This window comes from Equus caballus, chromosome 27 (assembly GCF_041296265.1).
Source record: "Equus caballus isolate H_3958 breed thoroughbred chromosome 27, TB-T2T, whole genome shotgun sequence".
NCBI lineage: Eukaryota > Metazoa > Chordata > Mammalia > Perissodactyla > Equidae > Equus > Equus caballus.
Window position 1 is genome coordinate 38,762,381 of NC_091710.1, and position 26,887 is coordinate 38,789,267.

General features: G+C 41.5%; 1 protein-coding gene and 1 long non-coding RNA gene across 4 annotated transcripts in view; one reads left to right on the forward strand and one right to left on the reverse strand.

Annotated features, from left to right (window-relative positions):
• ASAH1 (N-acylsphingosine amidohydrolase 1) overlaps positions 1–6,568 on the reverse strand; it is a 30,393-nt gene extending 23,825 nt beyond the window's left edge. The window contains exon 1 of one of the 2 annotated variants that reach the window (XM_005606374.4): positions 6,070–6,568. In XM_005606374.4, coding sequence (XP_005606431.1) covers positions 6,070–6,147 — 78 coding nt within the window. In that variant the 5' untranslated portion in view covers positions 6,148–6,568. The remainder of the gene's footprint in view (positions 1–6,069) is intronic. The other variant, XM_014736610.3, reaches the window with a different exon arrangement.
• The window catches only part of LOC111770932 (uncharacterized), a 31,648-nt gene continuing 11,296 nt past the window's right edge, over positions 6,536–26,887 (forward strand). For both annotated transcript variants that reach the window (XR_002804423.2, XR_011433209.1), the window contains exons 1-2: positions 6,536–6,779; positions 21,248–21,313. This is a non-coding gene — a long non-coding RNA (uncharacterized lncRNA). The remainder of the gene's footprint in view (positions 6,780–21,247; positions 21,314–26,887) is intronic.

The following is a 26,887-nucleotide window of genomic DNA, read 5'->3' on the forward strand; positions in this document are numbered from 1 at the left end:
GGCATGGTACTGTAAAGTCACTAGTCCTTGTTTAGAAAAGTTGGAAATGGACACCAAAAAGTAGCACTCCACTTAAAGTCTTAATTTACAATCATGAATTTTCCAAACACAGCATTTAATAGGAAGGGCAATTATTAACTTTAGAAAGGCGACTCTTACTTCATTCTAACTTATTCACTATAAGGTTCTTCTAAATGGCAGACCTTTTGGTTAGTTTAAAATGTGATTTGATTCACAATACTCCAATTTATGCCGTGTTACTGAATTTCAAATTATCAGGTGCTTCAGGGCCATGCTTTGGATGCAAGGCCCTGCTCCATCAGCGATCAGAGGGTCTCACAGCTGGTGCCAGACCCAGCCTCCACGGCGCCAGTCCTGGCTCGCCCGCTCTCTCCCATAGCTTCCCACAGAGATAGCAACAAAATCAATGCTTCAATTCTTTTTTTTTTTGAGGAAGATTAGCCGTGAGCTAACATCTGCTGCCAATCCTCCTCTTTTTGCTGAGGAAGACTGGCCCTGAGCTAACATCCGTGCCCATCTTCCTCTACTTTCTATGTGGGACGCCTACCACAGCATGGCATGCCAAGCGGTGCCATGTCCACACCCGGGATCTGAACCATTGAACCCTGGGCCGCCGAGAAGCGGAACGTGCACACTTAACCGCTGCACCACCGGGCCAGGCCCCCTCAATTTAATTCTTAATAGGGGACACTCTGTATTCCCTTCGGAGCTTTTGACGATCACTAGAATCAACTCAGCTAGTAAGTGAAGTGTAATGACGCTTCTCCGTCCCTACCAATTCTATCTGCATGACCTGGGTTCCAAAGACAATATAAAAATCAAACTACAGGCATATGTCTCTAGAGACAGCTGTGAGAGAAGTTAAAAGTGCTCCGGCAAGTCTTAGGAGAGAACTGAACCCGCCCCAGAGGCAAGAGAGCAACCTTGCCATCATACATGTAGGAGTCTGAGGTCGATGAGACATCTACCATGATAACCCCAGCTGCAGTAAAGAAACAAACATGAAATCAGAGCCATGAAATCTGCAGAGAAGCTGGCTGCAAGAGTAAAGGGTATATATGTCAGAAATTTTTAAAGGCAGCAGCTATAAGAACAGGGTATTTCAGGCCCTCAGAAGGCATTAACACCAAAGACATTTTAAACAAAAAGGTCAGATTTAGGGGGAGAGTGGAGACAGTACATCCTCCCTTTCGAGGGAGACTTCAAGGAAAGAGCGCTTCAAAATTGATGTATAGACTTGAAATAGAATTACAACGAGCTCATGTGTTATTTAGGTTTCTTACTATCTCCAAATTTAAGTATACATGGTTTTAATTATAGACAACCTTATCAAGGGAGGTAAAAATTTAAATAGATGATAGGGAGAGAGATTATGCACTCTGCTTGGTATCCTGTGCTACTCCATCACAGGGGGAAAAATACAACCGACTTAGAATCTCAATCCATCTCTCTCGAACATACTCTCTCTCTCATCGTTGCTTCCTAAGGCCAGAGGAAGTGGTGGAAATCTGTAAAATGTTTTGTAAACCCTTTCTGGGTCTGCAAATTCTCTAATTATTCTGATTATTTGATAGGAACTTGAACCTCTTTGAAATTAATTAGTCTTATGTACTTCCCACTCATTAAGAAAAACTAATTACAGAGCTACTGGACAGACTGTTTTCAGGAAAGTAACATACAAAGTGAGAATTCTTCACTGAGTGACTCGAATGCTCCATGCCTGAAGGAAGTGATGTGACCCATCCGGCTCCTTAGAATATTTGAGTCCCATAGAAATAGTGAGACCCTCAATGAGATGCGTGCTTCTAAGACCACAGAAAAGTTCAGCGAGTCCTCATCTGCCATTCACCTACTCAGAATAAGGCAAGGAAAGGGAACTTAAAGAAATTATAGAACTTACACCAACGTTCATACCATTCTAGGAAGACAATTTTAATTCGATTCCTTAATTCACCAACAACTATTTTCTAAATAAGATACATTTCTGAAAATGTTCTCCATGTACAACAGAGCAGGCACACACCTATTGAATAAGATCAGTAACCCATGTTTCTTGCATATATAACAAGTCAAACGGGCATGCAAAGCTTTTCATTTGTTTTCTGAACTTCGGTGGGATGGCACCCTATTAAACTAGGGATATTTAGGTAAAAGAAACGTGAATAAACCCTCCATAAGGGGGATCTTTCCATCTTGTTCACCGAGCCCGTCCCAGCTTCTGGAACAGAGTCTGGCACACAGTAGGCATGCAGTATTTGTTGACTAAGTAAACAGATTATACTGTGTGCTCCTTCCTATGGAGCACTGGGGAAAAGCAGATACAGGATAATAAAAGTGGTGAGGCCAGACGGGATTTATTTTTGGAAACTCTGTGAAAATCCTTCCTAAAAGCTGGTTCAGTAGCTAATATCAACAATGTTATTACTCAGCTGAGAAACTGACGCATAAAAAGCAGTTGGACTCAGCAATTAATTCCTGAGCCACAAGGTTTCATTTTCACACATTTTAGGGATCCGCTCAGATTTATTACTGAGAACACTCTTCTCTCCCCCTCCGATTCCTTTCCTTCCGATCACTCCTCAGCCTACTGCAATCTGTTTTCTGATCCCCACACGGCTCTGGCAAAAGTGACCAATGACCTCCTGTTGCCAAGCACAATGGACACTTGACATCTCAATGGCATCCAACAGAGGTAACCTGTCGCACCCTCTCCTCGGAGCTTCCTTAACACTCACTCTCCAGAACACTCGTTCTGGCTGCTGCTTGAACTTTGCCAGGTCTTCTCTACCTGACACACACACGTGTGGGGCCCTCGGCCTTTGCCTGGGCCTCTTGTTTTCTTCTCTTTCTATATCTTCTATCTGCTCCATGTTCACCTGCTCCCATGGCTTCAAATAATATACCTACGACTCCCAGTCTCTCTCTTCTGAGCTCCAGTCCCAAAGGCCCGCCGGGTATCTCAGCGCCACCTGAAATTCACCATAACCAGAATGAAAATGGTTCATTCTTCCACACCCAAACTTTTCCCTCGCTGTGTTCTTTTGTAGTGATGCCACCATTTACCCAGCTGGGAACTTCAGAAAGTGCCTGTCCCTGGTCCTCATCCAATCTTCCATTCTGCTCATTCTACCTCCAAACTTTCTCTAGAACCATCCACCTCTTTCCTGCTCCGCAGGCACCACCCTCCTGTAAGTCACCCTGTTTTCTCCTCACATCCACCCATGCTCCCTTCCAATCCAAAATCATCTTTTAAAGTGAAACATTGATCTTGTCATATCATGTTGAAAACTATCTAGTGGCTTCCCATTGTTTTTAGCATAAATTTCAACGTCCTTAACGAGATCTCCATCTCTCTCTCTGGACTTTTCTTGGACCACTCCTGTCACCAGCATCTCTGAATAGACCTCTCAATAGAATCAATAATAAAGAATGACTCTTGGGGCCAGCCCCATGGCCCAGTGGTTAAGTTTGCGTGCTCTGCTTCTGTGGCCCAGGGTTTGCCAGTTCAGATCCTGGGCACGGACTTACACACCACTCATTAGGCCATTCTGTGGCAGCGTCCTACACAGAAGAACTAAAAGGACTCATAACTAGGATATACCTATGTACTGGGGCTTTGGGGAGGAAAAAAAAAAAAAGAGGAAGATTGGTAATAGACGTTAGCTCAGGGCCAATCTTCCTAAAAAAAAAAAGAATGACTCAAGACCTTAAAATACGCCATATTCTGAAAAGCCTCAAAAACAAAACAAAACCCACACACAATCCAAATCAAATGATTTTTGTGTAATTTAAAGCCAGTCTTCACTATTCATATTTATCAAAAGTAGCTTCAAAATATCTTTTGTTACTATGTGGCTACAAACAGTTTATCACATAATGATTCAGAGTGAAAAGCTGCTTTTTCTTGTCAGAGAATCAAGTCACTAGACTTCTGTGAAGTTCCAAAGGACCTTTCAGACACTGTGGCTCCCAGAATTTTCCAGATCAGTAAAAAAATTAACAGGGGCCCAGCACAGGGGAGTCCAAATTTTTACTCTCCTCAAGTGGAGATGTTAAAACAAACAAAACAACACCCACACACATCAAGAAAAGAGTATTTTAAAGAACAACAAAAATTGGAAGCCCATAAAATCAGAATAAAAGCTAACATTCTAAATTAATAATTTTAGTTTTATGCCCTCATTTTTCTCATTTCATTAAAGACTCCTGAAAGCAGCTTCCCAAACTGACACCAGTGGCTGAACCAGATTTTGACAACCAATGTTCTAGGCAAGAACTATTAAATTCATGGAGGGGCCATTGACTCTTCTTGTTTTAAAAATAGCTTTTAAAATACTTTCGCTTGAAAAAATAAAGTATTGAGAAAGAAAATTAAAAAGGAGCCCTTGACATCCCAAACTGCTCTGAGGTTCTCAACTAGACTTTGTAGTATTATCCTAAGCTGCTCTGACACTCACACCAGGCCATTTCTGTTCTCCTGTTGGACATAAGCAATCTCACAGAATACCTACCTCAATTAAGGTTACCCTGAGACATGATAAAGCAAGGCCATTTCATGATTCTGTCTAAGCACAAACAAAAACAAGTGGACTGTGCAACCCACAAAATACCAAACCGCCCCTTCTCTTACCAAATGAATGACTTTTTTCTTTACCCAATCATAGAATTGCCCCACTTTCTAAAAGCATTCAATCTAGAGCCACCCCTGATTTCTTAGACCTACCCCTCAAAGTCCACATTATGAAATAGGTTTTTCTAATGCCCTTTTACTGAGTGCCCCACAGTTGCCCATGGTATGCATTCTCCCTCACTGCAGGGAGTAATAAACCCAATTTGTTTAACTACAGGTGTGTTTCCTGGTGGTCTTTGGCTGAAGGGCATTGACAGTATCAAAATATTAAATTCTTTAAAAATTCCCATAATCCCAACCACTTTAAAGTGAATTAATTCCCTACCCACATTACAGCAAACTTTTATTTTTCCTTATGCCCTTCCAATTCTTGTCCACATGTATATACTGTGTATTTTTCTATTACTGAAACTACTGTACATACCATTTTGTATTCTGCTTTTATTTGCTTAACATTATATCGACTTTTAATGCCTGAATAGTACCGCACCATGATTTCCTTCTTAAAGCATTTGTCGTTAGAGAAATAAAAGAATAAGAAAGGAGAATGCACATCTTGCTCCCATTGTCAAAATCCTACCCAAGCTATTCAAGATCATCCTCATCTAGCCTCAGGTCAGATGCACCCAAGTTCCTATTTATCTCATCTATTGGCAAGAAAAATGCAGTCTCATCGCTTTTAAAGAGAATTACGAAAGAGCACCCGATCGGGCGGTAAGAGACTTGAGTGTAGACACGCTAAACATCAGTGTGACCTCTGGCTAGACATTTTCTCAGTCCGAGTCTACTTCCTCCGCGGTAAATTAAGAGAGTCAGGATCGTCCCTTACTGTCTGTTGCAGTTATCAAGTCTGTGACCCTGTGACTTCCTTGCGAGGAAAGAGCCACGGGACAGAGGTTCACATGACCGGGGGGTAAAGGCCACAGCAGCCACACCGGGGCCCGCCCAGGCTGCTCCCATCGCTCTCAGGGGGAACGCCTCGGCCTTTGCCAAGGCCCTCAGGATCCTCAGCTCCAACTTTTCTTCCAGCACCTCGTCACCTGGCAGAGAATGCCGGTTATCAGCAGTCTGTCGCTTAACCGAGTTAGAGACATAAGTCGACCGGAACTTTTTCTCTTAGTAGGTCAGGACGCGCGAGGCTGGAACTGGCAGAACAAGTGCAATCACTCAAATTGGGGTTATGCAAACCACAACCACCATTCTGCAGAGAGCAGATTTCACTAGAAGGTTTTCTCGTTCCAGCTTGTACCGAATCAATCCGGGGAGAGGTTCCCCAGCCGGCTCTGCACCACACTGCTGCGCAAGAAACCACAGACCCGGGTGCAGATGCTGCCCAGGACCAGGTGTTCCTCGCGCCCCTCCCTGCCACACCTGCACCTGCACGGCCTTCTCCGCGCCCGCAATCAAGTTCAACCCACCGGCGGCGCGTGCTGCGCCACGGCGCAGGTGACGGCCACGGCCAGGACGACGAAGGGAAGGCGACTCCGGCCCAGCATCTTTCCAGCCACCAGCGCCACTCAAAGGGAAACCAGAGGTCGCTGCAGAGGATCCACCTGGGCTTAGAGCAGGCCGCGCCCCTGCCGCTGCGTGCCCGGGCCCGGGATCGTACCACTCGAGGAGGGGGGGAGCGCGGAGGACGCGGGGCAAGAAGGAGGGGCCGGGGCTTTTCGGTGTCGTGGAGAGGGCGGCAGGAAGAAGGAGCCTTCCCAGATGGAGGAGGGACCCGGGGGCTGGGAGTCAGCCCTCGCCTTAGGACCGTGGCGTGGGTCGGACCCCCTCTCTGAGGGCAGTGGTTGGGCCGAGCCAGAGCCCCGCCCCGGAGGGTGGGGCTGAGGAGTCCTTTCCCTGGCCTGGCCCACCGAGGTCTGCGCCCACCTCCACGCCGGGGGAAGGGCGGGGAGGGGGCCTTCCGGTCACGGCCGCGGGCGGCGTGGAGGCTGGACGTCCTGCTTCCCCTCAGGGCCTGGTGGCACCTGTGCACCGTCCCCAAACCGCCCAGGGCGAGGTCGGCACTCGGGCCACCTGATGCCAAGTGCCCATGAAACGGACCCGACTCTCGAGATTCTGATAACGCGGCGTGACATTCGACCCCGACCCATCTTTGCCCCCTGAGGAGAGCAGGCCCGAAGTGAGTGAGGTTCTTATCCTGACCGTGGGGACGCTGGGCAAGCCCAGGTGTCAGGGCCCGGGAGGGAGGATGATCTGACCCCCTGGATACCCCAGGCTGGGAATTACCCACTTAGCCTCTGGCCGCAGAGCTGACAAGTCCCAGAACTTAGGTTTCAGTCACCTGCACTGAGACACAGGTGGAAGGACCAGGTAGAACTGCGAACCTGCCCTCACTGATGGGTCAGCCGTCCAGCGGCTGTGTGTTTTCCCCTAACTCGTGAAAGGCTTTAGGTTACAGAGCTGAGCGAAACCTGGGAGGAGGGTAGTATTCCGTGTCTACTTAGCCTGCACCTGAAAAATAGATTTACAGATGTCTTTCCCTTGGCATTCGTGTCTTCAGTGGACGCAGGCGCCCCGGAAGGATGAGTTACTTAAAAGTCCAGCAGGAAATCCTACCCTCTGGGTTCCGCTTTCTGGTTGAGTCTCTTTGACATCCCAACGAGCATTTTTTTAATGCTGCAGTAAAATTCAGAATGCTATCACTAAAATCTTCATACATTTCTTTTTTCTTGTGTGTGTGTCTGTGCAATTGCAATTTTACCCATGTATACTTCTTAGCAAAATCGAGCATTCTTTTTGTTGGAGGTTGGGAAATAAGAATTTGATGTTTTGGGGATTTTCTAGTTTCTTTTTTTTTTTTTTTTTTTTTGGTAGAGGACCATGTTCCTCTCTTTGAGGAGGAAGTTTGACTTTTGAAACATATCACATGATTAAATTGATTGCTGATTCAACAGTGAGCAAGCAGGTCATAGAAATGTTCAGTAATTCTGGGGCCGGCCTGGTGGCGCAGGGATTAAGTACGCCCGTTCTGCTTCTCAGTGGCCAGGGGTTCGCTGGCCTGGATGCTGGGTGCGGACATGGCACTGCTTGGCAAAAGCCATGCTGTGGTAGGCATCCCACATATAAAGTAGAGGAAGATGGGCGTGGATGTTAGCTCAGGGCCAGTCTTCCTCAGCAAAAAGAGGAAGATTGGCAGTAGTTAGCTCAGGGCTAATCTTCCTCAAAAAAATAAATAAATAAAAATAAAACATTTGGTTGAATATATTTCTCATCAATAAATTGAATTAAAAAAAATAATAATAATTCAAAAAATATTTACTGTCGACCCTCAAAGTGCCAAGCATTTCTCCAGACACTGGGGATAGGCGGGGAACAAAAATGACAGGAAGTTCCTCCCTCGTGAGGTTTACATTCTAGATGAGAAATGGACAATAGACATCACACATAGGAAAATTTATATAGGCGGTTAGAAGGTGAAAAATATAGAGAAAAAGCAGAGTGACGGGGATCAAGAGTAGGGAGAGTCACGGTGTTAAATAAGATGGCAGGATAGGCGTTATTGAGAAAGTGAAGTTTGAGTGGCGATTTGAAGGAAGTGAGGGAGTTAGCTCTGTGGATGCCTGGGGAAGAGTTTTCTAGGCAGAGGGAGCAGCTGGCACAAAGACTTAAAGGTGAGAATGTGCCTGTCCTGTTTGCCTACAGTGAAAAAGTCATTGTGGGTAGAGCAGTAGGAAGAGGGAGTAAAAATAGATGGATTCCGAGAGGTGGGGGGTAGGGCAGATCTTCTGGAGCTTTACCAGCCGTTGTAAACGCCTCGGCTTCACTCTGGGCAACTGAGTAATCTGTAAATATGCTGAATTCACTTGCCCCTCAGAATGAGTCTGTCAGAAGTAGAGGATTCCTATCTTTTAGTATATAAATAGCTATTTGGTTTGAAGATCATTCACCTTAAATACTATTGAGGGCACTTTAAGCATATCACCAAACACATTTTTTCCCTGTGAGGGGATATTCATTGGTGGCTAGGTGGTCTGGCCAAATCAGATCCTTTAAGCATAAAACTTCCGTCAATTGGCATAATATTCTTAGGCACAATTTTCATGTAATTTTGTGTTTAACTTTCAAATATCTATTATATATATATATTATTGATTCTATTTTCAGACAAATTAGAAATTTAAATCGACTTCCCTAAAGTTGTACCATTTTATGCCTGTTTTTTCCTTACACACAGAAAATGGTATTGAAATGTACAAATGAATTACTGTCTGTGGGAAGGGTGGTGCACATACTATCTTCACAGCCAGCATCAAGTTTAAGACCTGGGTAACCTGTTTAGTACAGTGTGCAAGAGTCAGCATCGGTAATCAAATTGTTTATCAGAATAGCTGAAGTTCTTGGCAAGCTATGGACCTTTTCTAATCTCTTACCTAACATTGCTGGATTCCTGAGATGGAGCCCATGATTTAAAATCATTGCAACCTAACCACCCCACCCTAAATGTAATCTACCGCACATCACACCACATCACAGGTGTGAACAAGTGTGATTTGATTTAATAAAGCTAGATATTCAAAAATTTGTATTAGAAGATCAAGAAACATGGAGATAATGTCTGTTTGAAAAATAAACATTTTACTAGAAGGATTTACCAATGAGTTGTTTAATTAAAAAAAAGTTTAAGTATATTTAAAATGTGATCTGAGTTTCAAAATTTAGATTTTTGTCTTTCTTTTCAGGAAGGAATGTAGAAAATAAAAGTTGAAACAAATGGAAAATCAGAAGTCATGCAAAATTATGTGATTCTTTTTCTCCAGTAGCTTTATCACACTAAGAATGATGACTTGCTTTCTATTTTACTTTTACATAGAAAAATATGTTAAATCCTTACCTTTGGCTCAACGTATTCCATTAGGCAACAATAAGTTTAGTGCTCTCATTTAACCTAATTGCCCCCCCATATAATGGCAAAATAAAATAGTTATCTTAATTATCCTTCGCTTTTCATGTATCTTACTGTTTCTTTGTGAAGCAGTTTTTATGTCTTATTGAATCTGTGACACCTCAGCCATGTTAGAGTTTGAAGAGCTACTTAAAAGGAAAACCATTTTGTCCTGTTCCCACTTTCTTTGGTAAGACATGGTCTGACCTGAAAATTGTCAGTTCAGCTCGAATCCAGTAATCTCTGTCTTTTTTTTTTTGTCTGCTTTTTCTCCCCACATCTCCCCAGTACGTAGTTGTACATTTTAGTTGCAGGTCCATCTAGTTGTGGCATGTGGGACGCCACCTCAATATGGCCTGACCAGCGGTGCCATGTCCGCACCCAGGATCCGAACCAGCGAAACCCTGGGCTGCTGAAGCAGAGCGCGCGAACTTAACCACTTGGCCATGGGGCCAGCCCAGTCGAAGTCTTTTTGTTGTTCTGACTTCATATTCCTGCATAGTTCCATTTTACATCAGCCATTGCAGTTACCTATTTAATGCTCCAACCAGCTGTTTCTCATAGGTTTCTAGTAAATTCATGCATTCTGTTTTTTTTTTTTTTTTTTTTTGAGGAAGATTAGCCCTGAGCTCACATCTGCTGCCAATCCTCTTTTTGCTGAGGAAGACTGGCCCTGAGCTAACATCCGTGCCCATCTTCCTCTACTTTATATGTGGGACACCTCCCACAGCATGGCTTGCCAAACGGTGCTGTGTCCGCACCCGGGACTTGAACAGGTGAACCCCGGGCCGCAGAAGCAGAACGTGAGCACTCAATTGCTGCGCCACTTGGCCGGCCCCTCTCAGTCAGTTTTGAGCACTTCCTCTAGGTGCTGGGCAACTAGTGAACACATGATACCTGCCCACCTGGGGCTTTCAGCCTATGGTAGAGAAAAATGAAGATGGAGGGGAAAATGTAAATTGAATGAACATCTTGAAAACTTTCACTATATCCGGCTCATTATTTTATTCTCTAACGACCTCTGGTTTAATGTTGTGGGTGATTCACCAACCTCAATTCCACTCCTCCATTATGGACCCGCCACGTGATCTGGATGAGCCATATCCTTGTCCTTAGCCTTATCTCTGGAGGTGGGCCTTGGTCGACCTGACATTCAAGGTTACCCTACTCCTCATGCCACAGTGCTTGGCTCCTGAAAGCCTTAGTCACTCAGACTCTTGAGTCCACCGGGCCATGGTTTGAAGCTCAAGGCAATGGTCCTTTCTCTTCTAACAGGGAAGAATAAGTTAGTAGTTCCCGTTGCTGCTGGCATTCATGCTTTAACCTTGAAGAGTGCTGCCTGAGGATGAATAGATACAGTGGACAGCACAGAGGAGAGATTAAAGGAAACCAGGTTGTTAGGGCCTTGTTAAGCTAGGTGAACTAACCATGGAGCCTGTCCAAGAACTGGACTCTTCATTAATGTGAGCCGCTGCTCTTCTTTATTATTTAAGCCAATTCAGGTTGGTTTGCCTGCAAAGTGAATTATTGCATCTGAGAGTATCCTAACTGATGTACCCATTAAGATAGGTATTTCTGCCTTCTCAAGAGTGGAGGAGGTTGTATTGTAAAGCTGGAACGCTTAAGTCTCAGGACCTTCGCTTGCTCAGGCCTCTTCCAAGCCTTCTACCTAATTTTATACTTGTAATTTTGTATTCTTTTCATTAAAGAGGACCATCCAAACTGTAGAAGCTTCAGGCCTCACAAAAACTGGATCTACCATCAGACGTTTTTGGGAGAAAACGTCCAGCTTTCTCTCCGATCCCCTCAATTCATGTCTCCCTAGGGGAGGAGTGCCTTACCTAATTGGTAAATGGCTGGAAGGGTCATTGCGCATGTGTGGCCTGGCCTCTCTGGCGCTCTCATTCAGACCTGCCTGCCTGCGGTGGTAAGCTCACTACAGCAAGCCCTGGACAACAAGCGTGGAAGGGGTCGTAGTTGCTGCCTTCGACCACATCTTCCAGAGTTGGCACCTCTCCAACAAATCTTTCAAACACTATGTTAACCTGGTGGCTGGGAAGACTTGAAGAAAGCATCTTGAAAGGCTGGCTCTGGGAGATGGGGAGAGAAGGTAAACAAGGAATGGAGCCTTTTGTAAATACTTGCGTCGGCTGCCCCCCAGCCCAGCCTCACCCTGCCCTCAGTTTACTCCCCCTCACCTTAGAGACTGGCTGTGTACCAGGGAAGCAGTGTGCATTTGTGAGGTGACTGAGTGCATCAATTCTTTCCAGAGGAGGTGTTGGGATCCCACCTTGGCCTCAGGTCCAAGCTGTCTTCTCTGTTGCAGCTTATTCAGCAATAAAGCTGATACTGATCTCCAGCTGATGCCTGTATGTATTTCTCAATTGTTTCCCAACTCAGAAAGGTGAGAACGATTATCGCCCTGAAATGATGACAGAAGTCAGCGACAGCAATTATAGTAATATATGTCTAAAAAGCACTAAATGACCAATTAGTTGGTACTTCCAAGCAGATCACTAGGTGCTATGAAGGGCACACACAGTAAAATACGAATTGCTGATCTCTGGGACTTTACAACTGAAAAAAAAAACAGCACTAACATAAATATATATCAACTTATGAAGCCAGCTACAAGTGAAACATGTTTTATATATGTTCAGTTATAATAGGTACAACCATATGAAATTTTCATTTTTGTAGGTGAAAAAAGCAGTTGAATATCAACACTTTCATAGAGCCAAACTAATGTTACCAACACCCAAAACATTCACAGTTATTTGACTTGGAAACTGGTGCCATCACACTGTAGGTGTCTTTAGACCCCTGGTGGCTCCTGCTTCCCCTCCTCCTTGAAGATTTTTCATATCTGGCTCACTGTCACTCTTCCTAATATGATTCCTGTCAACATTCTTGGTGATTGCAATAGCCGCGAAGACAAATCCTTCCAATATTCTGGTTTCTTGACCTCTTGCAATGCTCTTGGCCTCTATTTTACAGCAAATACCCAATTCCAGGGTCATATCTTAGACATTGAAACATTTCCTTCATTTTGCCTGTGGATGCCACTCTCTTTTGATTCTTCTCTTCCTTGCTGCCCACGTCTTGAATATCCTCTGTTGGTTTCTCCTCACCAACTGACCTCTATATGTAGGGGTGACCCAGAGCTCAGTCTTCAGATGTCTTTTTCTTCTATCTGTATCTCGGCCCTTATGTGATCTCACCCAATCTCATGACATTAATGCCTTCTCTATAGATGACTCAAATTTATGTCACTAGCTCAGACCTGTCCCCCAAACTCAGACATTTATAACTGTCTTCTCAACATCCTCTACTTTGGAGATCTAATAGGCGTCTTAAACTTATCATGTCGAAAAATGAACTCTTTATTTTGTCTGTCCCAATATACACTGTCCCTTCCTCAATCTTACCCATCTCAGAAAATGGCAATTCCATTTTCTAGTTTATTTAGGCCAAAGATCTTATAGTTACCTTTGACTTTTCTCTTTCTTACCATACACTCAGTGTACCAGCAAATCCTATTGGCTCTGTCTTCAAAATATATGCAGAATCTAATTACTTCTTACCACTTCTGCTTACCACGTACAGCTTCCTCTCATCTGGATTATTGCAATAGCCTTGTAATTCTTATCCTTGCGTTTTCCCATCACCTGTCTAATCTCCACATAAATTGAATCACGTCTCACTCCTCTCCCCAAACCCTCCAGTGACTTCCCACCTCACTCAGAATGAAACCAACGTTCTTATCATGGCCTACAAGGCCACTCATGATCTGGCTGGCCTCCTGCTACTTCTCTGATCTCATATGCTACCAGCTTCGCCTTTTCTCAGGATGCTTCGGCCACATTGGTCTTCTTTATGGACTTCAAACATGCCAAGGATGCCCTACCTGAGGAACTTCGTACTTACTGCTTCCTCTGTCTGGAATCTTCTTTCTCAGATATCTCTGTGGCTCACTCAAATGCTCAAATAGCTCCTTATTAGAGAGGCTTTCCTACAGCATTGTATATAATGTAGGACTCCACAGGTACTCCTTATCTGCCTTTCCCCACTTGACCTGATTCGGAACATCATCACCACCTGACATAATATGTATTTTCTTTTTTAACATCTGTCTCCTGATCAGAATGCAAGCTCCATAAGGACAGGGATTTTGTTTTGTTTACTGCTTATTCTCAACACCTAGATCAGTGTCTGGTATGTAATAGTGCTCAATAACAAATATTTATTGAATAAATTAAATAAAGGAACTGTATTACCATCATATACCAAATAGTGTCTAAAATAATATAAAGAATCACCAAGTTACAAATGGATTGTTTTCAAGAAGTTTTTAAGTTGGATGTTTGGAAATCAACATGCATTTTCCATACAAATATGAAGTAAGTGCTATTGTTGTCCCTGTCTTTTGGGTGAGAAATATGAGACTTAGATGATGTAACTATGCTTAGGTTTTCTGATTCCAAGGCATGTCCTTAATCACCATGCTAAATTCCCAGGCCAGATCACAAGACCTTATGTAAGTCATATAATTCTGATGTAAAGTATTCTATTAAAAGCGAGGCCTACAATGGAAGATACCTATCTTATACACAAACAGCTTTTCTAGTCTAGATAGACCTCCTAGCTTTCTAGATTGTTCGCTCAATTACACCTGTTCCTTGTTGGGTCTTTCTGCTTGCATGAGCGTATCTGCCTTCTACCTCTCCATCAGCCTCCCTGTTTTCTTGCTATCCTCTTCTCTCCATCTAGACTCCATGGACCATCATTTCAACCATTCACTTGCCAATATGTGAACATTCTCGATTTTTGTCATTTCATTACTCATCCTGTAAAACTCCAACCCTGGATGAATACAACTACCTATATCTTCTACATACTTGCACCTGGGCTGCTGAGTTCTGCTCAGTAGATTAGATATTATTATAAATTCACAACCAAAAAATCTGCTGGGCCCTCAATACTATGTAGCAAATCTGTGATTCTCATGCTTTTTCTCTCTCCCTTAACAATTCTTTCAAATCCTCTTCTCGAAACTTTGATCATTTACTATTTCTTCAATTACTCTTAGATTATCTTGTCTACATCTTCATGGAGAAACTATAAATTTCAGAAGGGAATTGCCTCAGTTCTCTGCCACCAAATCTACATACGGATCTACACCTATCCCCATCCATTCTACTCCTCTCCTGTTACAATGGTGATGTTGTCCCTCCTGTTTAAATCCAGTCTTTCCATGTGTCTTCTGGGCTCTCGCCTCTACTCCCTTTCAGGAATACTATGCCATAAATTATGCCTTCTCTCTGCTGCATCTTCAACCTCTTCTTCTCTATTGGCTTCTTCTTGACATTAGCATTTAAGCATACTCAAGTCTCTTCCATGTAAAGAAAAAAAAGTCTCCCTTGGTTCCTCTTGCTAACTTCCCTCTCCTCTGTTGGGAGCCAAAGTCCTCAAAAGAGTTCTGCTCTTGAAGTTCCCCAGCACTCATCCACGGACCAGTTTCCGATCATCAGGAGATTTTGATGCATCTGTGGTAAAAGAAGAAACAGTTAATGTTGGCCGTGTCTGCCCGTTTAGCAAGTTAGAGATGTATACGTCAGATGGAGGGTGCCAAGGGTCTTCTCCTGAGGACTGTACTTTATTTTGATATTATATCCTTCCTACTTTTTTTGGAAATTTAATGCTCTTTTATAAAATTATGGTACTAGTTGGTAGAATTTTAAAAGTATTTTTGTTTGGCAAAACAAAAACTTGCTGATGCTGTCTACATAATATAAAAATCTTTTGCATTTATCAGTTCCTTTAAATTAAAAAGTGTGGAACCCAGTTTGTTATATCTATCTCCTCACTGCTCACTCACCCACCAACACTTCCTAGTCTGGATATCGACCCAACCAGTCTACCAAGAATGCTCTTACTGAGGTGCTCAATGAACTCTGGAATGCAAAAGACAATTTCATTTCACTACATCTTTCAGTATATTAGATAACACTGACCACTCCCTCTTCCTTAAAAAGTTCCCGTTTTACGGCTTCCGTTATACTACATTCTACTGGCTTTCCGAATCCTTCCTTGATTTCCTCTCCTGTCTTTTGTCGGCTCCTTCTGTACTAACCTACTCTTGTGTTGGAAATCCTAGGTCTATTCTGTCTACTTGTCTTACTCTACACCATCTCCCAAGGTGATCTCATTCCCTCCCATCCGATATCTGATATCTCCCCATGGTGTTTCATCAACACCTCATGACAAGTCAGAACTGGAGCTCGTTAGTTCTTCCTCCAAATCTGCCCTTTCCCCCCCATCTCAGTAATTGGCTTCCCCACCCACACTCGCGCTCAAGCCGAAAACTTAGGAGTTGCTCTTGACTCCTCTTTTTCCCTATCTCCTGCACGTACTCTTAATTAAGATAGTTAATTATGTTTTAAACAATTCTCAAATCTCAAAAAAAATGCAAATTTAATAATCTCACTTCCCTGCTTAATATCTTTCAATGACTTCCCATCACCCTCACAGTCAAGTCCAGAATTCTTAACATGGCTCAGAATGCTCTGCTCTGAGGCTGGATTGCTACTAACTGCCTCTCTGGCTTTGTTGCTCATCACTCTCCCTCAGTCATCCCCTTTCAGCCAAAGCAATTCTTCCATCCTCTCTCCTGCCTCAATGTTTCTGCTCACTGGGTTCCTGTGCATGAAATATTCTCTTCCAGGCACGCTTTCACACATAAAACTCTTACTCATCCTTCAGAGGTCAGCTTAACTTATGTCCTCCTTAGAGAAGCCCTCCGTGACCTACGTCCTTCCAAACAGAGTTTGGTCACCCTATTAATCAGTTCTCACATATCCTAGACTTTTCCTTATCAGTACTTTGCACTTAAAATTATTTGATTAAGGGGCTGGCCCCGTGGCCGAGTGGTTAAGTTCGCCCGCTCCGCTGCAGGAGGCCCAGTGTTTCGTTGGTTCGAATCCTGGGCGCGGACATGGCACTGCTCATCAAACCACGCTGAGGCAGCGTCCCACATGCCACAACTAGAAGGACCCACAACGAAGAATATACAACTATGTACTGGGGGGCTTTGGGGAGAAAAAGGAAAAAAATAAAATCTTTAAAAAAAAATTATTTGATTAATTACTTATTATTTGTTTAAAGTCTGCCTTCCTTAATAATTTGCAAACTTTATCAAGACAGGGGTCTATATTGTTTATCACTATTATCTGCAATATCTAGCACGATGCCTAACATAGTGTTGGTCTGTAATAAGTATATGATTAGTTGATTGATTACCTGTAGAGTCCAGGATCCTAACCTAAGTAACAGTGCTCTGAGGGAAAATGCATCGAGTTCTAGCAGGGGTTCTACAAACCCATCCTTCTTTTCTCCTCTTTTCTCAACCACACTTCTTTCATTTTCTCTCTCTCTTGCTCCCTTCATACACACAGAAATATTATCCACAGTCTCCAGCCTTCTGTAGAAAGTCTCCAATTTGTGACTGGTGTTGGAAGGAGTGTGAACTTGAAGGAGGACTGGGTCAAGGACCTAGGGTGAGACATCTTGGGGTCAGGCTTTTATCTGAGTATCTCTCAGATAAGAATAGAGATTCTCCAGACTCTGAAGTTTTAGGGGTTTTTTTTTTGGTTCTAGCAAAGATACAGGAAGCACAATCAAACCAACCACAATCTTTTTTTTTTTCTTTTGATGAAGATCAGCCCTGAGCTAACATCTGCTGCCAAGCCTCCTCTTTTTGCTGAGGAAGACTGGCCCTGAGCTAACATCCATGCCCATCTTCCTCTACTTTATATGTGGGACGCCTACCACAGCATGGCTTGCCAAGCAGTGCCATGTCCGCACCCAGGATCCAAACTGGCAAACCCGGGGCTGCCGAAACGGAGCATGCAAACTTAACCGCTGCACCACCGGGCCAACCCCCAACCACAATCTTATACTTTATTTTATCAGGATTATGTAGAAAAAGACCAAATCTACTCTCGGCCACTAGTATTGAGTCTGTGTCTTAAATACAAAGGTCTGAAGGAGTGGAATCTGTGAGTTGTAGGATTTGCATAATTTCAGCCAAGGTGATTATTCTGATTTACTGCCACCAGCAGTACATGAGAATTCCTACTGTTTTGTATTCTTGACAACTCTGGTATTACCTGACTGACATGTTTACCAGTCTGGCGGCTGAGAACGCTGTCTCACGGTAGATTTATCTTGCAGCTCCCTGATTGCTAATGCAGTGGTGTGCTAGAGTTGGTGCCCACAAGCCAGTGACATCACACTGTGACTGCGTTCAGTGACATCACATTGGTAGTTTGAATCACCGTGTGATGTTTGCCCCATGGAAATCAGAAAACACTACACATCTGGGCTTTCCCTGCTGGAGAGCCCGTTATCAAAGATTACCAGTATCCCACTGCTGATACGGCTATTTTCTCATGTATTTAGGAGCTTTTGTGTTTCCTTATCTTAGTTGGCTTGGGCTAATGTAACAAACTCCCATAGACAGAAATGTATTTCCCACAGTTCTCGAGGCTGGGAAGTCTAAGCTCAAAGTGCCCGCACATCTGCCATCTGCTCCGAGCCTGCTTCCTGGTTCATAGACCACTGTCTTTTCGCTGTAATCTCACATGGTGGAAAGGGTGAGGGTTCTCTCTGGGGTCCCCCTTACCCAGATGCTAATCCTCATAGTGGAGCCCTCATGACCTAAGCGCCTCCCCAAAGCCTCACCTCCTAATACTGGGAATTAGGTTTTGATGTATGAATTTTGGGGGGACACGAACATTCAGGCTATGTCATACTTGTGTTAACTGACATGAGCAGCTTTACAAGGCAAAAATAAAGTTTTAAGGAAAATGGAGGATGAAAAAAAGAAGAAAAGAAGAAAAAGAAAAAAAAAGAGAGGGGGCCGCCCCGTGGCCGAGTGGTTAAGTTCGCGCACTCTGCTTCGGGGCCCAGGGTTTCCCTGGTTTGGATCCTGGGCACGGACCTAGCGCCACTCATCAGGCCATGCTGAGGAGGCATCCCGCACGCCACAACTAGAAGGACCCACAACTAAAATATACAACTATGTACTGGGGGGATTTGGGGAGAAAAAGCAGGAAGAAAAAAAAAGATTGGCAACAGTTGTAGCTCAGGTGCCAATCTTAAAAAAAAAAAAGAGAGAGAAAAGCGAGGCTTTATAAACAGGTTGGCAAACTGCGGAAGTACACCTCAACCTGCTAGTTGATAGATGAGCCCCGCTCCTGGGCTTTCTAGATGTCCTAACTACCGGGAAAAACTACTGCATTGTTCTCTGGCCATCTGGTGACAGTCAAGGTTAAAATGTAATTTACTTCTGTCCGTAGCTCAGCCTTCAGGTAGTCATTGTAACTGTCACATCGACTCTGGCCTGGTTCTTTTCTCTTTCTTTTATCACCTGTTTGTGTCTTTTGCCTATTTTTTAAAAATTGGGCTTTTTTTCTTTTTAATTCATTCACAGTTGTTCTTTATATATCATAAATACTAACCCTTAATCAGGATTAGTTAAACAAATATCTTCTTCCAGAATGCAGCTTATGTTTTAATTCTCTCATTGTGTGTTTTGATGACTAGATATTCTTCATTTTAATACAGGTGAATTTATCACTTATTTTGTCTTCTTAAATTAATCCAAGTAATATTTTTTTTCTATTTTGACTACTAAAATTGTTGTAGTTTTGTCTTTAAGTTTTTGATCTGCTCAGAATTAATGTTTTTTCTGTGAAAATAGTCAGTTGCTCCAGTACCGTTTTTTAATAATCCTTCCTCTCTCCCTCACCCCCTCCTCTGATCTGCAGTGTGTGCTCCACCAAAAATCAAATTCCAGGCCGGCTGGGTGGCACAGCGGTTAAGTTTGCACATTCTGCTTCCGCAGCCTGGGGTTCACCAGTTCAGATCCTGGGTGGGGACATGGCATCAGTCGGCAAGCCATGCTGTGGCAGGTGTCCCACATATAAAGTAGAGGAAGATGGCATGGATGTTAGCTCAGGGCCAGTCTTCCTCAGCAAAAAGAGGAGGATTGGCAGCAGATGTTAGCTCAGGGCTGATCTTCCTTGAAAAAAAAAAAAAATCAAGTTCCTATGTATAGGCGGGTCTATTTCTGGATGTTTTTTCTGTTGCACTGGTCTATTTCTGTGTCAATACCACATTATCTTAATTACTCTGGCTTATTATGTCATAATATCTAGTAGAGAAGAAAGAACCTCCCTTGTTCTTCATCAGGAATGTATAGGTTACTCTTGGGTATTTGCTCTTCCATATAAATTTAGGTAATGCTTATAGATCTAAGAATTGATATCTTTAACAATGTTGAGTCTTCCCATCTAAGAACACAGTGTATCTCTCCAGTTATTAAGGTCTTCTATAAAGTCTTTCAAAAAAGTTTTATAATTTTCTACATAAAGAGTTTGCATATCTTTGCTACCAAATATTTATTTTGAAATCCTTCATATTTTTGATGCTATTGTAAATTATATCTTTTGAAACATAAAAATGTTAAAAAAAATATTTTTAAAAATGTTAAAATTTTGCTGGTATATATAGCAATGCAGTTAATGTTTGTATATTTATTTTGTATCTAGTAGCCTTGGTAAATTTTCTGATTAATTTTTAAAAAATTATCTGTAGATTCTTTCATGGTTTCTACATAGACAGTCATATTATCTGTAAACAATATCTTTGCTTCTTCCTTTTCAAATCTTATACTTTATATTTCATATTACCTTTTTGTATTTTTCAGAATCGCAGTAAAATGATGAATAGAAGGATGTTAGGGCATCCATGTTTTGTTCTTGCTGTTAAAAGGACTTTCAGTTTCTCATAATTAATTACACTGTTAGTTCTAGGTTTTGTTTTGTTTTTTAAAAAAATCATTAGTGGAGGGGCAGGCCCTGTGGCAAGGTGCTTAAGTTCGCACACTCTGCTTCGGCAGCCCAGGGTTTGGCCTGTTCAGATCCTGGGCACGGACGGCTCATCAGCCATGCTGAGGCGGCATCCCACATGCCACAACTAGAAGGACCCACAACTAAAAATACACAACTGTGTTCCTGGGGGGCTTTGGGGAGAAAAAGGAAAAATAAAATCTTAAAAGAAAAAAAATCGTTAGTGGATGTTGAATTTAATTAAGGAATTTTTCCTTTTCTATGGAGGTGATCATATGGTTTGGTTCTTTTAAAGTGTTAATATGATGATATAAATCAATTAATATTAAAATAATATAAATGAAACTTGTACTGTTGGTGTAACCTGAATAGGTCAGGGCTTATTATATTTTTTATACTTTGTGGGATTTGGTTTGCTAATATTTTGTTTAGGAATTTTTTTTTTTTATTAAAGATTGGCACCTGAGCTGACAACTGTTCCCAATCTTTCTTTTTCTTTTCTGCTTTTTCTCCCAAATGCCCCCAGTACGTAGTTGTATATTTTAGTTGTGGGTCCTTCTAGTTGTGGCATGTGGGATGCCGCCTCAGCATGGCCTGATGAGGGGTGCCATGTCTGAGCCCAGGATCTGAACTGGCAAAACCCTGGGCCGCCGAAGCGGAACACATGAGCTTAACCACTCGGCCACGGGGCGGGCCCCTGTTTAGGAATTTTGTGTTTATGTTCATGAGTGAGACTGGCCTGTGATTCTCCTGTCTAGACATTTTATATTTTATCTCTTACTTTGGTTTCAGGGTTATGCCAACATACAATGAATTGAGGAGTGTTTCTTTTTTGTTCTGTTCTTCGAAAGAGTTTGTGTAAGTTTGGGTTTATCTATTCCTTGAATACTGGTAGAACTCGCTTCTCTTGTGGTTTTTTTCTGGAAATGTTTAATTTATTGGTTTAATTTACTGGAATGGTTACAAGACCATCCAGGATTTTAATTTCTTCTTGATTGAGTTTTGATAAAATGTATTTTTTTTTTTTAGAAATTATAGTTTCATCTCCGTTTTCGAAGATCACATCGTTTTTCAGGAAATTCCTTGTTATTAATCTCCACGGCATTTGCAGTTATGGCCAACTTTTCATCCCCCAAAATTGTTTATGCCCTCTCTTTATTTCTTGATTGTTCTCCCCAGAGATTTGTCTACTTTACAGGTCTCCTCAAAGAACCAAATTTTGGCTTTGTTTATCCTGTAAAAAATTTGTTTCTTATTTAAATATTTTCTACTATTTTTTTTCTTCTTTTACTTCCTTTGGATTTATTTCGATTTTTCCCCAACTTTGTAAGTTGGATGTTTAGCTCATTAATTTGGAAGATTTTTTTTTCTACTCTAAGCATAAGGGCTCTGCACTTAATTAGCTTAACTAAGTTAAGCAGAGCATGTGAACGTAACTAAGTCAATTAAATTTATAACTACTGTTTTTGCTACTTCCCTAATGTTTTATATGTAGAATTTTCATTACAATAATTTGTATTATAGATTTCATTTTATTTTTTCTTTGACTTATACTTTTAAAAATGTATGTTTAAACAATTTTCCAAATGTGTAGAACTTAAAATTTTTCTCTTAAAAACACTTCATGTATGCTTGAACTTTCTATCTTCCTTCGCTCTGTATTAATTTCTCTAATATAAATTCCAAGTTTTTGCATTTTTGATGATTTTCGCTACATGCTTTATAGTTCTTCTATGGTAAGTATATCAGAGAATGGTAAGGAAATTAGATCTCTTTCATAAACTTCAAAGGAGGCAACTCTATGTGGATAAGAGGCATTACTCACAAAGTATCAGTTAACTTTTTAAGTTATCTTTTGTCATGGTTTGTAAATAACTCATTGCATTTTGCAGAATATATGGTCTTTGTTGTTCCTTTTTTATTTTTGGAGGCTAACTTTATCACTAAGCATAGAGCCAAGTTTTGTATATGTTCCATGTGCCTGAAAAGAATGTGAATCCTCTTATGTGAAATGTTCTTTACATATCCTTGAGGTCACACTTTATGATTATGCTATTCAGTTCTCTGAGTTTTGTCTGATTTATTAATTGTTGATAGAGGTATGTTACAAATATCCCATGATGGTAGATTTGCCAGTTTCTCCTTGTTGTTCTCAATTTTTGCTTATATATTTTGAGGTGGTTATTAGATGCATAGAAGTTTAGAATTGTTTTATCTTCATAGTGAAATGACTCTTTTATCATTATATGGTAACTCGATTTATTTCCAATAATTCCTTTTGTTTTGAACTTGTAACTAACGTAGCTATAACACTTTTTAAAAAAATATCTTTTTTCCATTCATTGATTTTCTTAATTCTTATGTCTCTTTAAACACTTTTTGCTCAATACTTAAAAATCCAATTAAAAAATTTGGGGGCACTTGGCTTATTTACATTCATTATGATGACTAATATTTTACATTTCTTTCTGTCATTATATTATGTGATTCCCCCCTATTTTTTCTTCTGTTTTGCTGTCTTTGGGTTAATATTTTTCCCTCTGCTCGTTGGATGATGTATGCTCTTTGTCTCTTCTTTAAGTGGGTACCCTAAATATTTTAATTTGCCTACTTAACAGAGTCTAAAGTTAACCAACATTTTTTTCTCTCCTTGAACAAATTGAAGACCTTGTAATGGTTTAAGTTCAACACCCACCCCCCCCTCAACATCTACCAATTATGTTATTTTTGTTTTAACATCCCTTGTACAAATTAAGCATTATTATTATTCTTTTGTATACAGTCAGTTTTGCCTAGCTTTGCCTATTATTTTCAATATCTTTGCTTAACATTTCTTCTTGCATCTCTGACCTTCTCTCTGGGATCATTTTTCCTCTGCTGAGACTTTATCTTTTATAATTTCTTTTAATGATGATCTATTGGTGATAAACTCTCTCAAGTTTTATCTGTTAGGTTAGGGTTAGGGTTAGGGTTAGGGTTAGGGTTAGGGTTAGGGTTAGGGTTAGGTGTTTATTTTGCCTTAGTGCTTTCTGTCTTTTTTTTTTTGGTGAGGAAGATTGGCCCTGGGCTAACATCTGTTGCCAATCTTCCTCTTTTTGCTTGAGGAAGATTGTCACTGGGCTAACATCTGTAGCAATCTTCCTCTATTTTATACGTGGGGTGCTGCCACAGCATGGCTTGATGAGTGGTGTGCAGGTCCACGCCCAGGATCTGAACCTGCAAACCCCGGGCCACTGAAGTGGAGTGTGTGAACTTAAGCACTACGCCACTGGGCTGGCCCCCTTTTGTCTTACTCTTGAAAGATAGTTCCACAGAGTGCAGTCATGAGTCACTTAACAGTGGGGATACATTATGAGAAATGCGTCATCAGGCAATTTTGTAATTGTGCAAACATCATAGAGTATACTTAACACACTTGGATGGTATAGCCTACTACACACCTAGGCTATATGGTACTAATTTTATGGGACCACCATCATATAGGTGGTCTGTTGTTGACTGAAATGTCATTACGCAGCACATGACTATGTAGCATTCTAGGTTGACAATTGTTTTCTCTCAGCTCATGGAAGATACTCTTTTGGCTTCATAGCTGCTGGTGAGAAGCCAGCAATCAGCTGAATTGCTGTATTTTTGCGTGTAATCACTCTTTCTGGATGCTTTTAAGATGAAACTTTTTCTATGTAGCTCTGCAGTTTCACCATAAGGTGTTTGTGTATATTTTTGCTTATCATACTTGGGATTCGCTGGGATTCCAAGATCTGATGTCTGAATAACTCTCGGTTGTTACCATTATTACCTCTTTCCCACTGTTTTATTATCTCCTTTTTCTACTTCAGTTGGGCATATATTAGACATTCTCATCATGTTCTCTGTGTCTCTTGACCTTTATTTCATCGTATATTCCATCTCCTTGTCTCTGTGAGCTGTGTTTGGGATCATTAATTCAGATATCTTCTAGGTCATTAATTCTTTCTTTGGCTGTGTTTAATCTTATGTTTAATCCATCCATTGAATTTTTAATTGTTATTTTTTGAAGTTCTTATTTTTTCATTAAAATCTGCCTAGTCTTTTTATAATCTCATATTTCCTGTCTATATCCCAGCTTAAGTTTTATTTCTTTAAACATATGAAGTAATTTTAATATTCCACATTTAACATGTTTTATTTTTTATTTCTCCTGGTTCTCACTAGTGGTGCCTTGTTTCTGTGTGTATTTTTAGTTTTGATTATGAGCTGCTTATTACCTTTAAAATTTTTTTGGTAGGATTTATTTTAAGGTCAGAAAAGCAGAACCAATTGAGACAATTTTAAATTGAATTCTCTCCTTGAGTTTTTTTTTATCTTTTTAAATCAGAGGTAATGTGATTTTGGGTCACAAACCCACTTGAAGGTAGCTTGTGGTTACATCCCAGGGAAGACTTTTTTCCCTTCCCCTCCACTCAGTGCCAAGAAGAAGACAAAACATTTCTTCGTTATCCCCTTCTGTGCAATAAGATTTATTTCTCCTTCACTGTTCCCATGAAGGTATAGCCCTTTGTGGTCATAGTTTCCCCCCTGGCTGAGTCCAGGCTCTTCCCTCCCACACTGGGAACTTGTCAAAACAAAAGCTCAAAGTCTGCAGGATTCAGCAGAAACTTTCAGCCAGCTTTGCTACTCATTTGCCCCTGAGGAGTCCTGCTTTCCCTTTGTTTGGTATCTATAGGTTCCTTTCTTTTGTGTGTAGATGAGTGGTATTTAAAGTTATTTAACCATATTTGATCCAGTGTATTAATTGTTTTAATAAGGCATGCCATTCATGGTATCTAATCTGCCATACCTGGAAGCCCTGGGTTTGTACAATCAAGGTAAAACTGCCCCACTTCTCCTGGGTTTGATATGAGTGAGATGAGAAATCCCGGGAAAGAAGAAAGACAGAAGTCCGTGCATTTAGTACTTACTAGTTTGTGACTCTCTGTAGTTAAATGGTAGGTTTATCAACACCGCCAAGTCCTGCATGTGAGTTGCAAGAAAGGGGGGGGGGGAGCAGAAGGAAGAATAGGAAATGTCTTCTCAGATGTGTAAGATGACTTTTCATCCCTCTTTTCTTATTTACACCATATGGCAAATTGATCAGTAGTTTTGTAATATTAAAGAGAAAACTGAGGATCCTGATTACAGTTGGAACAGGGCAAGATGTGGAATTTCTTAGAGGTAATATATTTGTGATATAAGAAAATATTAGTATTGGATTAAAAAATGACACTGTATTCTATGAACTCGATAACTATAACATAATATAATGTATTAAAAATAAAATAATTTATTAGGCTTAGAAATAACACACTAACTGCAAGAAAATGAAATGTAATAGTAATTGAGAGGGCTCGGAACCGAGGAAGTACGTTTCAAAGCTTTTTAAAAGGAAAGCACACCAGGTAAAGGGAGGAAGTCATGCTCCAAGGGGGTCTTTCGGAGTTCGAGATGAGGGTTTCCAAGCTAGGAAGAAGGTGGAGCAAAGGCAAAATGTCTAAGCTAGCTGGTCTGCAGTTTATTTAAACTGGACTGAACGATGAGCTGAGCTGAGGTGACAGAATTTTTAAGGCATTTGAATGTAAGACCACAATAGTGTGGATGCTGAAGTCAGTGAAACCAAGGACGGCAGACTCAGTGAAGAGAAAGACGGATGAGCCAGGTTTTGGGCGGGTCAAGGACACTGCAGTGGAGAGCAATGCAGAACTGCAATGGCAACGGGTGTGGATGGTATGTACTTCAAGGCCTGACTGAGTGGATGGGTGGGGAGAATGGGGAGTTTCAAAACTGGTTCTTGGGGCCATGGTATAGGATTCTCTAACTCTGAGTGCATGGAACGAGAGCTGAATTCAGCTTGAAAAAAACAGAAGGTGCATTTTCATGGGAGAGTTGAGAGGAAATTTTTAGCATTCTGCTAAATGCTTAAGTCTTTGCCTGTGTTTCTGCATTGTGGAGGGAGCACACGGGTGTGGAAGGAGGCTATGGAAGTAAAAGGGACATGGATAAAGAAAAGTTGGTGATGATGGGTGGAGAGGTGGAAGAGACTGAAGAGGCAGTGATGGGATACATAGAAAGCCTTCTAGGGAGGACTTTTGGGCTAAAAATGAAGAACAAGGGAACATGCAAGAGAGTTGTTTCTGTAGGCAATTGGGGAAATTATTTGCCTAAACAATAGGAAGGGATACATTCAAACAATTGGGGCTACTGTGCTTTAAGCTGATGTCAGCTAGGATCTACGGGCCACTGGTCATTTCCAAACAAGTCACCACACTTTAGAAAGCCTTTTGCATACGCAGGTGGCATCAGACTGAAGGAGTGCTGGTGGTTGGCTAAACTAGTATCTTAACTTTAAGTTTTCCTGAACCTGGATATATTCCTGAGTTTTTCCTGGTATCAGGAAAAAAAAAATGCCTTGGGGGA